The sequence below is a fragment of the Corvus cornix genome, chromosome 4, assembly GCF_000738735.6.
Source record: "Corvus cornix cornix isolate S_Up_H32 chromosome 4, ASM73873v5, whole genome shotgun sequence".
Taxonomy (NCBI): Eukaryota; Metazoa; Chordata; class Aves; order Passeriformes; family Corvidae; genus Corvus; species Corvus cornix.
In genome coordinates, this window is record NC_046334.1 from 32,956,310 (window position 1) to 32,971,661 (window position 15,352).

The window sequence follows — 15,352 nt, forward strand, 5'->3', positions numbered from 1 at the left end:
GGCAAAACCCCATCCTGGGGTGTATCAGGCACAGCACAACCAGACAACGAACAGAGGTGACTGTCCCGCTGCACTTGGCCTTGGGGTCCTCACCCTCAGTGCTCTGTGCAGTTCTGAGCCCCACATGTCAAGAATGTTAAAGTCCTTGGCTTTCAGAGGAAGGAAACAAAGCTGGTGACAGCACTGGAAGGCATGTCCTGTGAAGAGCAGCTAAGGACTCTGGACTTGCCACATTTGGTGGAAAGGAGGCCGAGAGGCAACGTCACTGCTCCCTACAGCCTCCTGAGGAAGGGGAGAGGGAGATGCTAATCTCTTCTACCTGGTACACAGTAATAGGATGAGTGGGAATGGTCCAAAGCTGCACCGGGGAGGTTCAGATTGGAAATAATGAAGAATTTCTTTACTGAGAGGGTGGTCAAACACTGGAAGAGACTTCCTAAAGTGGTGGTTGACATCCCAAGCCTGTCAGTATTTAAGAGGCATTTGGAAAATGCTTTTCGCAACATGCTTCAGCTTATGCTTCAGCGTCAGCCCTGAACTTGTCAGACTATAGATGATTGCTGTAGGTTCCTTGCAACTGAAACAGTCTATTCTATTCCATCCTAAACAACAGTTAGAACACTTGAGAAACAAAACCAAACAAACAACAGCAACTACTCCCACCCAAAAAACCCCAGACCCCACAAAACACATCTTTCCTACCAAATTATAGAGTGAGAAACACGTCTTATGTAGCATAGAATTATGCTAAAAAGGCAAGCAACTGGAAGATTCAAAGCAGACTCTTTAGAATACTAGGGTAGACACAAGGCTTCTAGGAATTTCAGCTACTTTGGATATGTTTCAAGTAGGAATTGCAAGGAAAACTGACTCAGGTGTTGTGCTGTAAAACAAAACTCATGAAAACACCTCAATAAAACTACCAGCCTTGTGATTCTTATCGAAGACAATAATCACAAAATGTATAGCTACAGTGGAGTTACGGACCACTGACAGAAAGCCTGTGAGTCACTGGAGAACTGTTTACAGATTCTCTAGCAAATGATGCCAATGGTCACAAGGAGCTCTCAATTCTACACGATCCCATATGAGAGCCTTTCTAGGGAGGAAGGGCCCATCTCCTCTCGTGGAACTACTGTTTTATAACAGCAAACTGTAGGGAAAGCTTACTAAGAAGCCGTTCAAAGAATGCAACAGAGGAAGTATCAAGCTAATCTAGAAGAGCAGACAGCTTAAACCTCCAAGTAGTAAGTTTGCAGAGTACTAGTAAGCAATTAGTATTAGTAAACGATCGCTTCTGGCAAACTGAAGACAAAGCTGCAGCGGAAGAACGACAGGGTCAAAAATTGCCTATCAGAAGCAAAATTATTAGACAAGGTAAAAGCACTGCTACATAAAGTTAAACACTCAGGTTGTCAAATATGTTCTTGAAGGACTAGATGAACTGAAGATACACATTTTGCCAGCTGCAAAAAGTAAATAGCGAAACAGCTAGTACTCTCTACACTACAAGACCTCTCCAAGAAAAGCATGATCCTTTCTTTTAATGAAGAGGTACATTCAACTCTTGTTTACATAAAAAGATAAGCTTGCTAATTACTTGCTCTGCACAGAATTTTTTCCACATATGACTTGTGTAATCAAAAACAATAAACAAATTAATCCTTTATAATTACTTCAGGCGGTGGTTCTTGGTCATTCTTCCAAGATGCATCTGAACCTTTTTCCCTAAAAGAAAAAAACAAACAACACAAAACACAAATTAGACAATCCAGACAAAGGAAGACTAACACTTTCTATAAGGTACCAGGTCTACAACAGGAGCTTCCTGTTTTCAAAGAGTTATTTGTTTTTTAATACTGTTTATAAGCAAGTAGTAATGTATAGGTCAACTTACGACTTCGCTATACTTGTAAAATCTTCCTACTTCGAGTGACGACTGAACATTTTGTCCAGCTTATATTAAATTTTGGTCAATATTCTCTCAGCAAATCCTTTTGAACCTTAATTGCTTTGAACCTGAATTGAGGTAGTTCACAGCAACTTTCTTATGCTAACTGCTGTCGACTATCACAAGCTTTCTTATTCTTCTGGTTTCAGAACATGTATCTTCAGCTAAAAAGAACAACAAACTCATTCAGTAGGACACAGGCTTTCTGTATAACTACAGCAAAGTAAACTGAGAACCAAAAGACCCTCAATGCTTGCCTTACAATCCTATTAAGACAGTGGTAGCTAGATAACTAGGTTTCACCTTCTATTTTGCTGTAAACACAATATTAAATTGCAAGGCAAAAGACATTTAAAGAAGCAAAAACTCAATTGTCTCACCTGACAAGCATCAAAATAAATTTGGATTAGTTGAATTTATTTCACCTACTGGTAAGCCCTTCACTAAAAATCAAGTAATTTCTTTGATTAGCAAAGAATTTGTAAAATAAATTTAAATTATGTTGCCAGTAGTCTGTTGAAGGTTTTTTCCACACTGCTCACAAATTTAATGTGTTTTGGTCTGTAATATCAAGGTACAATCCTTATCTATGCAGAAAAAATGTATAAAACAGTGCAATACTGGAAAGTTTTACTTGCAAAATGGAACCAGACAGTTAAAAACATCAATGTGTTCAGTGTGAAATGTCTTCAGTCAGTGCTCTAGTAACCAAGGGGTTTTTACGTATTCATCAAGTCAGCAACAATAAATAAGTAGTAACTACAAAAAAACTACATAACCATCAGCATCAGCAGCCTGGACTTCAGAGGTCCTTAGTCACACCCATGAGAGCACTGGCAAGTCATCTAGAGGTACATCGTGCCTCAATCCCTAACCATAAAACTGAAGTTCAACCTCCACATGTCATAAGAAAACCATAAAGAGACACCAGCCTTTGAGATCACGAGCAAAAGGAAGGCAAAGAAGACATTTTAAAGTTCAATTAGAAGAAAACATTACAGGGAGAAAAAGGAGATAAGGACTCTATACAAGTAATTTCGCAGCTGCAAAACTTATTTTTATTATTATGAACTGAACTGTTTCTTCCTTTCATCTTGTTATTTTGGAGCAACACATGCCTGCCAGAAATACCAGAGCATACAAGAATCTCCAAGACCTGTGGTCATTCAGCAATATGTAACACCACTGACTACAAACTTTAAACCTTTCCAGGTCAGGCAGCTTATCTCATTCTCCCAAAGCAGCCTTCTTCATTTCAGAAAAAAACCCCTGCTTTTCATTCTCCAAGGTAAATATCTTCTGCAAAGAACAATATAGTAATTCTTTGATTTTTGAAGTCAAATACTGTAAGATCTGGAAGTCTAACAAAAGGTAATTCAGAGGAATCATGAAAATACATGAGCTTCTCAGAATTGTGTTTCAGGCAATACACCAAGTCCATCTTTAGCAACACATTATTTTGCATTCAAAAAGTTTTACACTATCACTTATTTTTCTATAAAGTGTAAGGCTTATTCATATAACTGCAACTTTGTACAATGCAAGCAGATTGCATTTCAGATTTCAGAAAAAGCTTCAAACTCAGTGCTTCTTTCAGATCTTAATCTTGATTCCTTTCCTTTTCAAAGTACCATCACAGTTTTGAACAGCAGTTTTAAAACTTTAAGCCTGTAATATTGCACAATCTGGTCTGCACACAGTCAAACTAAGAAAAAGCAGAAAAAAAATTATTGGTTATCAAATTTGCCATTTATCAAGGTCCAAAAGTCTTCTAGTGGACCACTGACCAAAACTTGACTTTTCTACTATCCATGCCACCTTCTTATAGCACTAAGGTTTCTTCATATAGCATTACAGCACAAGTCAGAAATCAGAAATTCTTCATCTGTTTTTAATGAAACCTATTTAGTGAAAAGGCAGCTTCAACCAATAGTACCAAATCCCTCACACAAGCTTAAAAAATTGTACTGACAAATCCCAGAAATAAAATATTGTTTCAGTGCGCTATAACGCAAGTCACGCTACTTATCCTAATCAAGGCAAGAAACAACATCTGAAGCGCTGTTCAGCTGTGCTGGGAAGCCCTGGATGTCTGAAGTATCTTGCCTAGGTTTCAGGTTTCTACCACCGACAGCAGTGAAGTACTATCACAGGAAAAATGGTTTCCAAAACTATTTCCAAAGCATGAAACAAACTAAAACACACGTCTCCCATCTCAGATGCTGAGTACAGCACACGGTTATTGATGCAGAAAGCAGATGATTAAAGTCTGTGCATTTACTGTGCTAAGCAACAAAGTTTAATAGCGCAAATCAAAGACCAGCTGGCATCAAAATGCTGCAGAAAAACAAACAAGCATCAGAGCAAGAAAGTGATCTATTCCGGTCCTCACTAAAGGGGAAAAAATATGCTTGTTGCTTGCACAGAAATGAGGAAGTTAAAAAAAAAAAAAAAAAAAGGACTCCTGCAGGTCTGACTACACGTTTGACTAAAGGAAAGAACTATTCAGTATGAATAATGGCACAGCTGTAATGAATGCAGACAATTAACCAACCCCTGAGAACTAATCCTAATAAACAGAAACTAAGTCACTTGTAAGACAAAAGATATTTAACTTTGATCAACATATTGATGATTATCCACCAGTAATTAGAACATTAATACCTAGCTGTCATTTATTATGTTTTATTTCTTAGTCTGTCTTTGAGAACACCTCCCTCTAAATGGCATCAAGTCCTATTTATTCATGCTACTTTCCTCAGTCAGACTGGGATACACAAACACTACTGAGAAGTTTCTGAATGTCATACTTCATTGTTACTCAAATCCCTCCTCTCTTGCAAATTTACACAGGGTAATTTTTATCTAGATTGTTATCCTCCAACTATATAATAGATTTAATGATGATTACATTTCAATTCTAGCCTTGTAATATGAAACAAAAAAAGTAAATTAATACAAACTTGTTCAGAATGCAAACAAGTTTATTACCAGTTCTGAAACTACACAAGAATCTAAAGAACAACAAAATCTGGAAAGTTCGGCTTGAAAAACTGTCCTTTTTTATACTTACGCATATGTGTGTAAGAGGGTGTGGAAGAAGTGTCAATGAACTTTTCTGGTTGTGGTATTTTAGTTAACAGCAGCATAAAAAAAAAGCAAGCTTAGTATATTAAGTAAAATAAGAAGCTGAACTTTGGTAATTAGAGCACTTTAAAAAGCTTGCCGTTTAAGCTACTCTTTATTGTTTTCAAAGGCAAAACAGTACACAATCTTGTTATTAAAACACAGTTGAAAATATCTGAAGTAAATATAAAGTTTAGTGTCAAGCTTAGTACTAGAGTTTCTCACTGGAGACTCAACTTGAATCCAACACTTTTAGCTATATAAAAAAAACATCATAACCAGATTAAAAAAGAAATCAGACTCACTGTTTAAGTTTCTCTGCAAATATATACTGGGTGAAGTCCTCCACTGATGGAGCAAAATACATGCTATCCTGTACATTAATAGCTTTTGCTTTGATATGCTCAGAGCTGTTAAATCTTATCACATAAAAAGGATGAGAAACAGGACCAAATATCTCAAATATCTGAAAGAAATAAAATTAAAATGTTTAAACAAACTACCACAAGTAGATAGCTATTTCATTGCAGACAATGGTATTTAAGAAGTCCAATATATTTTCAAAATGCAGCATCAAATAAAAGCTTCTTTCACACTTTAGTTTAATTACTGGATTTTGTTTGACCATGTAATTCCCCAACTACAATTTTTTATAATGCGGAAAAGTTCGTTCTCACATCCTTAGTAATCCTCCCTTTCGTCAAACCTCTCTTTTTCTGTGCCTGTTATGCTTTCAAGTCTCTTAACACCTGGAACAATCTCCTGATCATTTTTTCCGCAAAGTTCATCTTTACAAGAAGCCTTTACATCAGTTATCGCTTGTTCCCCAAATCCATGGAGAGCAGAGAATATTGCCACGTTTTACAGAACATCTGCAATTCAGGCTCAGTTCATTTCACTCACATCTAGCATTCAAAGATATTTCAGCAGTAACCACTGTAGATGATGGCTTTCCTTCTACAGAAAATAGAAAATTCAATGCAACAACCCTCCCAGCAAACATTCTTCAATGGCCTTATATCAGAAAACCACAGCACAGAAGAAAATACCCTCCATTTTTCATGAAACTTCACTCTAACCTCTGCCCCTATCTGGCAGTAAAAGAGCACAGCCTGTTATTTCAAGACATCATACATCTGAAAGCAACCTCTTCCTCTCCACAAGCACTCTCATCAAATACTGGAAACTCACCAGATATTGTAATTCTGTAAGGAAGCAATTAATTCCAGGTTACAAATTCTTAAGATTGAAAAACCAGAGGAATATAGCAGGAGTCAAAGGCACAAAGAAAAACTATTATATCATGGAAACATTATCTTTCATTTAGTCAACTTCAACTCTACTTTCTGAAGCACTAAAGAATACTTCCAATTTTATATTAGAATAACAAGATTTTATTTTACACACACCTTTCCGGCTGCTTGTCGATCTTCTTTAAAAATTACGCTTTCCTCATTTACTGGAGGTAGGCCTCTCAGTGATTCAATTATTACTAAAATGGAAAGAAAAAAATCAATTAAAACAATGTTTCAACAGCATGTAGTTAATCGCAACTTAACAAACCACACCTCCACTTAAGTTCGTAGAGCTGCAACCAAATATTCTCGCACACATACAAAAGTACTTAGAATCACACACCCCTTCTCCAATGGTGCATGAGTGGCAATACTTAATTGCTGACAGAACTACTGTTCTCTGGGGTAAAGAGACTCCTAAGAATCAGATCAGAACACAAAAGCTGTCTGGCAGTTCAATCACAGTAGCGACTGATGGTGTTGTTTACATATGCACATACACAATCTGATATACACCCTGCAATTAAATGCCATAGAAGTCTCACAGTACATTTGGGCCCAATGATAATTAAACTTCTCTACCTGTAAAACAGCACACTGCTCACTTAAGCATTCTCAATGCCTGTCCATCAGCAAATGAAGTCACTCAAGTACGCAGTGTCACTCAGACTCCAACAAGTTCAAGATCATCACTGCTAAACTTACGTAACAGGACTTTCAGCAATCAACATGTCACCAAGCTAGAAGTTACTGCCACTACTTCCATCTGCAAAAACCTTAACACGCCAAACAAGTATATGACAATTCTACAGGCTTAATAGTTCACTGAATTTCAAGAGAATTTGTGAAATCAGTTTCTTTTGTGCCTACCTTTAAGATAAAATATACAGTGAAAGTACCCAATGTGTTGTTTAAACCTCATGAGAACTATACCTTAGTAGAAAAAAAAAAACAAACCCAGACAAACAAAAAAACCCTACAAAAAACAACACACCAAAAACTCTCACATAATATTCTCAACTTGATTCACCACACATAGTCCCCAGCCTTCAGTAGGCTAAGGAAAATATATTCAGAAACTATACGACATGCCAGTCCCATGAAACTTAGGAGAAACATTACCACCTCCAGCCTATTTTACTTGGAGCTTTCCCTACTCCAACCCAGCCTAAATTATCAGCTTCTACTCTTGCAGGGCACAAAGTACAGCCCCAGGGAAGGCTTCTCATATATACCAAAGCTGTTTACTTTCCAGGCCACAACCCACACAGGGAATTACTCTCTTCTCTTAAAGTACCTTGAAGCAAAACACAGCAAAAAATTTGTTAAATTCTGATATGCTGAGCAGAAGTCCACAAAAAGTACTGTCATTTTGCTTTTAGCTACTGCAGGGCAAGCATGAACCTACACTGTTCTAGCCTCAAATTTACCGCACAGGATGAAATATCCAAGTTTTCCAAGTATCACTCACTGCAGACTGATGAACTTGGAAGCTTGCTACAGAGAACAGCAGAGATTCTGAGAGACATCAAAGGGACAGAAAAAGAATACTGATTGTTGCATCGGAATAGTATTTGTGGTTTCCAAATGAGACATCAACTCCCCTCAGACTAGATACAAACCAGGTATACAGAGGTATCAATTTAGTTCAACAATCAAAAAAACCCCAAAAACCATTAGCTAACATCTCTAATACAGCCACAAGTCAACTGAGATGGAGGCCTGCTTCCAGAACAACTGAGAAGAAACTAAAATGTGTAGAAGTCATAAAGCAAAGCAGTAAAAGCAAGAAAATAATCACAGATGTCATGGGGGTTTACACCATTCATGCGGTTTCATTTTATTATGATTATTAGCTTGTTTTCTAACTTTCAGCAACAAACCTAATTCAACTCTTCATACATTTACATTACATAAAGTGGGATGCAGCCTGAAGAATTCACCTACCAGTAAACTGGTATTTGAAAAGACTATACTCACCAATGAGGATTAGAACTAAGGATGGTTTCCAAAACCGCAGTCTTTAAAACAGCTTTGTTTACACTTTCACATTTTAGACCAAAACTAAGAATAATAGCAAGTATGACTCAACTTTTTTTAAAAACTAGTTTTCAAACTACCATTTTAGCTGAAGACAGACTTCTTGAAGTCCTCATTACTACCAATAAGCAAGAAAGGCCAAAGTAGAAAAGAACCAGACTACTACCTTCCACACCCTCCAACCCGCTTCCTGCAAATGAATGAAATTAAATCTCACTCCAGTAAGATAACGTAGAGGAATTGCCTGTACTACCTGAAGTCTTTTAAAAGAAAAATTAATAGAAAAAGTTACTTGCTTTCTTTTGTACTACATTCAGCATAAATACTTTAACTTCAAAATTGAACTCAATTTCTAATTTTCATAAGCAAATTGCTTTGAAAGCAGTTCAAGCAGAATGGAACACTTGAAATAGCTAAAATACATACTGTTGATGTTTTAGTAATATGAGCTTCAGCAAAACTTTTATTTCATATATCAGATACTGAGGTCCCACACACATCCGAAAAGATCCCTAAATCTCTGTGCCTTGAGTTAAGCTTACGCCTATTCTATCTCTCAATCCCATTAAGCTTACCCTCCCACCTATAAATCATGTTAGTCATACCATCCTCTGACTGCTGACATGGGCAGCTTTCATTTGCTCAAGGTGCCAGAAGTGGGATGAATAAAGATTAAAATAAATAAATAAAAGAACTTGCACTGCTGAAGAAACAAGTCTTTTTCTTGTCCTCATATATTAACAAGCAAGCACTTGGGACTGCATTGTACTGCATGTGTGCTTTCAGTTATACAGCTCCTCTATATTCAGGGATAATTCAAAAATAGCATCTACAATTGGAAGGTTTTCTTAAAATACAAGAACTCTTGCCAATATCAATATAAAAACCGTAATACACTGTGGAAAAAAAGGGGTTTTAATCAAAAAATTAAACATGGAAGTCACATAGAAACACATGCATAATAGTCCTAGTATTATATAAGCCAAATAAAAGGTAATTCAACACAAATGTCATTTTCTAGTTTGAATTCCAACTCAACAACCTACTATCCCCAGAAATACGACACTGCAGGACTGACATTTTGAAGAACAGCTAAGAACACAACTCACGCAGAGATATACAGAAATTATAATAATTAAAAACAAAGCAAATATATCTTGCCTACCTAGCTGCTCAATGATGCTGGAAACTGTCCCGAAGAGCTTCAGTTCAACATTATCTGGCAGAATTATTGATAAGTCTTCAACAGGGGGTAGCTCCTGCAAACAACAAGTCAATATTTAGATTTACTATCACACAAAAGCATTTATCACTTTGTCACTGCAGAAATTTGACAACTTGGAAAAATCTCCTAGCATTTTGAAGATTTCATTTTTAAAAAAATCTAGTTTTATCTGCCTCTTTCAGAATCATCCTAGATGAACTCATCTGGGGTTTGAGGACACATGTCCTATAGAGATGCTACTCTACATATTTCCATCACAACTAAAGCAGAAGCCAATTTTATTTAACTGGAGAAAACCAATAATTGACATGAATTTAATCCAATTTTTTTAGATTAAGCTCAATGTACAACACAATAATTAAACAATCAGACTTCAAAAATTAAGACCACTTGCAACAACATTCAATGCATGCTAGAAGAAAAATGTACACAGCAAGGGGTAATATAGATAAAATACACCAGATGTGTATCATCTGATTTAACAAAATGGTGTCTGTCCATTCATATTATGACTTGGATCATTGTAGAAGATGTAAACAGCACAACCTATACAAAGAAATTTTTTTTGCTGATAGTTGCATGTGGTACAAGAGGATAATTAGAGAACAGAACACAAAAAGCCAAACTTCAGATACAAAAATGAGTACTACACAATATTCAAACTTTTTCCTCAAATATAAGGATCAAAATCTACTATCAAAGACTTATTAACACCAAGTTCATCATATATATATATACTATCCTGCTATGAAGTCAGTATGGACTTTATAAAATACAAGGCAACTAGAGTAAGCATTATCTTCAAATTCAACACCTTGTGAATTGATAAGAGTTCAAATCTTAGTACTGAACTGCACTTTTGAAGGCCACAACTAGAAATACAATCCCACACAAACAGAAGAATTTTATCCTGGTTTATTAACACTTCACCTGATAATCTCCACCTAACAAAAGCATTTGGCAAAGGCTTATAGAGCACCACAAAGGTCAAAAAGGCCAAGACTTTCACAAGTGTTGTATCATTAAACTCAAGACATTAATTCAGATAGAAACACCACACCCATCTACAGGCCAGTGATTTTTCCAACATTAAATCAAGTTCACTGCTAAGACTTAACTGAGTCATTTTTCTAAGAGCAATTCAAAGGCCGAAGAGCAGCAGGAAGGTAGAATTCTGATCCTGTATCTCAAAATGGTACCTTCTGCCACACTATATACAGTACCTGCCAATCCTTGCCTCAAAGCAAGAGGTTTCTAAAACAGTTCCACTAACACTCCTTAATGTGTATACCTGAAAGACATAACTTTCTAAGTTATTAACTGTGGTAGGTTTCACTGCAGCAAAGTTCATTTTCTTCACAGTGGCTGTTATGGGGCTGTGTTTTGGATCTGTGCTAGAAACACTGCTGCTAATAGAGAGATGCTTTTGTTATTGCTCAGCAGAGCTTACACAGAGTCAAGGCCTTTTCCGCCTCTCATGCCAGCCCATCAGTGAGGAGGTGCAAAAGGAGATGGGAGGAGCACAGGCAGGACAGGTGACCTGCACTGACCAAAGGAATATTCCACACCATGTAACATCATGCTCAGCATACAAAGCTGGGTGAAAAAGAACGAGGGACACCTGGAGTGATGGTGTTTGTATGCCCAAGAAAATGTTACACAGGATGGAGCCCAGCTTTCCTGGGAATGGCTGAACACCTGCTTGTCCATGGAAAGTGGTAAATTAATTTCTGGGTTTGCTTTGATTGTGTGTGTGGAACTTGCTTTACGTACTAAACTGTGTCTAGCTCAGCCTTGGAGTTTCTCTTTTATTATTCTAACCCCATCTTGACACAGGAGGTGTGACTTAAAACAAACTTTTAGTTATGTTTTAGTTGGGTTAGTAGGAAAGGGTTTAAAAAAATACCATATCATACTTACATCAATAGGCAACTCATCCTTTGTTCTAACACAGTAAGATCTGTTATCCTTCTCATTTGGATGATCATCTTCATCAGATACTGCTGAAGATGAAGAGGAAGGTGTAGTTGATGAACTATCTGAATCTGTATCACTGAATGAAAAAACAAACATGAGAGTTAGAATACTGCCTTCTCAGAGTCACTGTTCTTGTAAAATCCCAACACCAGCATAACACTGAGTGGAAGTAAAGAAAATACTTACTCCAAGCAATGCATCTTGCACAATGAAGGGGAAAAAATTGTACTTTTTGTAAATAAAATGGATTAGTTTCGTAACTCGTATCCTGTCCAAATCCCCCAGTACACATTCACACAGAGTAATTCAATATCTCTCACTGTCATGTATGTAAGAAATATTTATTGTCTTAGATTCTTAATACTTCAGGAGTGGAGTAAGAAACCAGTCTTATTCATGTTAATGTGTTCGTTTAAGCAAAGATCCAAGTTCTTCAACAGCTGGTGGAGGAAATAAATGTGGATCAACTGATCTGGGTGACTGAAAAAACACAATACAAACCTTACCAAAAAAAAAAAAAAAAATACACTGAGACAAGCAAACTTTTGCAAAATAGCCTTTCTTACCTGAAAAAAAACCCCTCACTCCTTTCTAGGTTCTTGTAATATCACAGTCTCCTTCCCAAATGAACAGATGGCTTTCTGTTGGTCCTTTTTTTTATTCCAACAAATGCTCATAGTAATGACAAGTAAGAGCACCTCTCCAAATAAACGTTTTGAAAAAGTTAAATATGGACTTCTTGGAACAACATCAATACAACAGAAAAACAACAAAAAAATCAGACTAAAAGACCAATCAGTGGAGGGAGTTAAAAAAAGAACAAATTGAGATACATGCATACAGATAAATAAGTTCAAGTTACCAAAATTTCATCTTTAGTGTTCACCAGCACAACAGATTTTGGAAGTAAAAATCACTAGATACAGGTGAAGCCCCTGAAGTCAGGAATTTCATTTTCCATCACTTCATGATATTCTAGGAAAACTTTGAACCAGGGGAACTTTAATCAGTTAACTGTTAATGAAGCTTTGTATCTTTAAGAAGAGATTCTTAGACTTTATTTCAGCTTCCTCTAGTCAAAAGAAGCACATGCCCATCTTGCAGCACCGGCCCAATAAGAAACACAAAACCTCCTGCAACAACCAAAGTGTGCAGACTTCTAACACTGCAACAGAGCCCACATTTAACCAGTTACCTTTCACCAACTACAGTGAACATCAAAGCACAGGTGCAGCAAGTACAAGATGTAACCTTTTCTAAAAAAAACCCACAAAACAAAAAAAAAAAAACCAGGTTGAGAATGAGCTTTTCCACTAAGATGCCAACATCAGAGCACATGGTACACGGCGTGCAGACTCTCCACCTTGAGTCCTCCATTTCGGTTTTTAGCAGTAACTCTGCGGGTGTCCTGCCCAAGAGTCGCAGGTGCACTGAGAGCACCACGTCACGCCGGACACCCAAACGAGCACGGCGGGGTGGCCCAACACGCTCTCCAGGCCGCAGCCAGCAAACTCATGTTTTCACTAAGTCCTACACCCTTACATGCACTGTTTTGGAGACGTAATTTAACAGCTAAGACTCCTAGCGAAATGTAAGTGAAAATTCCGCCTTTGATGGGAAGGAGAGAGCTCTAGAGGCTGAAACACCGGGGCGGAGAGGCGGCAGGCAGGCACACCGGGCTCTCGGGCGCTCAGCCACAGCGCCAGCGGCCCGCGCCGCCGCCCGAGGCCTCAGCGAGCAAGGGGTGGCCGGGGGAGCGCCAGGGCTGAACCCACCTGTCCGAGTCCGAGGAGGGCACGGCGATAGCAGCTGCCACGGGCCAAGCGGGCGGCGGCGAGCGGCGCAGCCCCGCGGCTGGGGGCAGCGGGGCCTGGGCTTCCCCACCGCCCTCCGCAGGGCCCGGCGCCTTCTCCTTGTCGGGCGCCCGCTGCCCGCCCGGCCCCACGGCCAGGTTCTCCAGCTGCTCCACCACCTCCCGCTGCGCCTCCATTCCCGCTACACGCGGCCCACGGGCCCGCCCCCAGCACGCGCCACTTCCGGCCGCCGCCTGCCCGCCCCCGGGCGCGTGCGCCGGAATGCGGCATCCTGGGAGAGGGGCGAGGGCTGCCCGCGGGCCTGAGGGCGCGGCCCCGCGCTCCCGCTGCTTCGGGCTGGCTTCGAGCCAGCACCCGAGCTCTGTGGCTGTGGGCCTTGCCTGAAACACAAAGCTAGAGCTCATGGCTGCTCTTGTTGAGGACCTGCTGGGAGGGATTAGTTCCGGTATTTTTTAAATGTGCTGACAACACACAGAATCGTGTAATTAAAACTAAAAAAAAAAAAAAAAAGCTGCGTAATGTCAAATTATTATACTAATAGTGATTTGTAGCCCATAATGGTAGTGGCTGTATAATAATGCCAATAATGCAAAACCTAGCCACGTCCTTCACCACAAGTTAAATGTCTGTGTTCTAGGTCCGCCATAAATACTCATGGTTTTGGAGCTTGAGGGTGTTTTGGCATGTCTCACACAACTCTCTGGGGCTGGGGGAAGGACTCGGCATCCCGGGATGTGGCACACGTGGTGTCCCTGACCCATAGGAGAGACCAGACTCAAGTTCCTCTTGACCACCCTCCGTGTGATTTGTCTGTCGCAGAGACGAACCTCTTCCTCACGAGGGTAACATAGCAGAAAAAGCACCGTATTTTTTCTTTAACACAATTTATCCATGGGAAATGCCAAAAGATATGCAAAAGACACACAGTCTCAGGAGGTCACTGTTAAGGTGACTAGCCCCTTTAACCCAGCCTCCAAAGTGCAGTCTGACAGCTGAGCTCCTGGGCCAGCACTGTGTGCTCCTGACCACATCGCACTGTCCTTTGGACAGGCTTCCAAATGGTCTTCATTACCAGGCAACAGAGTGAGCAGCAGAGTACAGTACAGGCCTGAGGAGGATAGAGAAAAATAGATAAATACTTGAAAAGGTTGTATGTAATATTGCTGGAAGTGCCAGAGAGTGCTGGGACTTGAATATCTGATGAGAACAGAGAATTTTATGTTTCCCATGTAATAACCTTCCCCTCCAGCTGTGAGAGAATTGTGTGCCTCACAGCTCAAAGGGCACCCAAAACATTTTATTCTTGCTCAGAATGTCCAGGCTACATTGAACGCACCGTCACAAGAGTGCTTCACTAGTACCCCACACAGGCTGAAGGGAGCATCTGAAGGCAGAAGATGTCATTCTCTGGTTGTTCCACTCTTCATTATGACACAGCAGATGCAACCAGCAAAATTTTATTCAGTAGGAAAATTGTACGTATCCAAATTGGTATGTAATTTAATTCATCAGTACTTTTTTTATTTGTCTACAGTTATGTATATGTCAAGCAGGAAAAGTACATTATGGGCATTCAATAGGTTTTGCACTGTCATAAGCGAGGAGCCTGTATAGGCTGTATGTGTAAACAGCAGCAGTAAACTCTCACTGCACGATTACTCAGAACACCTAGGGCAGGAATCATCTTCATCTTCAGTGACAGCATTGGGATCCTGAAATGAGTGTACGTGGGAAGCATGTTCTGAATATTACTGACCTGTAGTACAAGCTCTTTAACAAATGAGATGTTTAGAAAATCAAGCAATTAAATGTCAACCACAGTTAGTTGTCAATTGCATGAAGATTAAATATTGAACAAGCATAAAAATGGTTTATATTGAATCTCACTGTCAAATATATTTTAATCCCTAAGGAAGTGACAGAA

The 15,352-nt window shown here is 39.1% G+C and overlaps 1 protein-coding gene across 1 annotated transcript in view; it reads right to left on the reverse strand.

Moving 5' to 3' along the window:
- NAF1 (nuclear assembly factor 1 ribonucleoprotein) overlaps window positions 1-13,640 on the reverse strand; it is a 28,117-nt gene extending 14,477 nt beyond the window's left edge. Inside the window, exons 1-6 of the mRNA XM_010401391.4 lie at window positions 13,390-13,640; window positions 11,558-11,690; window positions 9,578-9,671; window positions 6,487-6,569; window positions 5,383-5,543; window positions 1,677-1,728 (exon numbers count right to left, since the gene is read on the reverse strand). Coding sequence (XP_010399693.1) covers window positions 1,677-1,728; window positions 5,383-5,543; window positions 6,487-6,569; window positions 9,578-9,671; window positions 11,558-11,690; window positions 13,390-13,604 — 738 coding nt within the window. The 5' untranslated portion in view covers window positions 13,605-13,640. The remainder of the gene's footprint in view (window positions 1-1,676; window positions 1,729-5,382; window positions 5,544-6,486; window positions 6,570-9,577; window positions 9,672-11,557; window positions 11,691-13,389) is intronic.
- Between the last annotated feature and the right edge of the window lie 1,712 nt (window positions 13,641-15,352).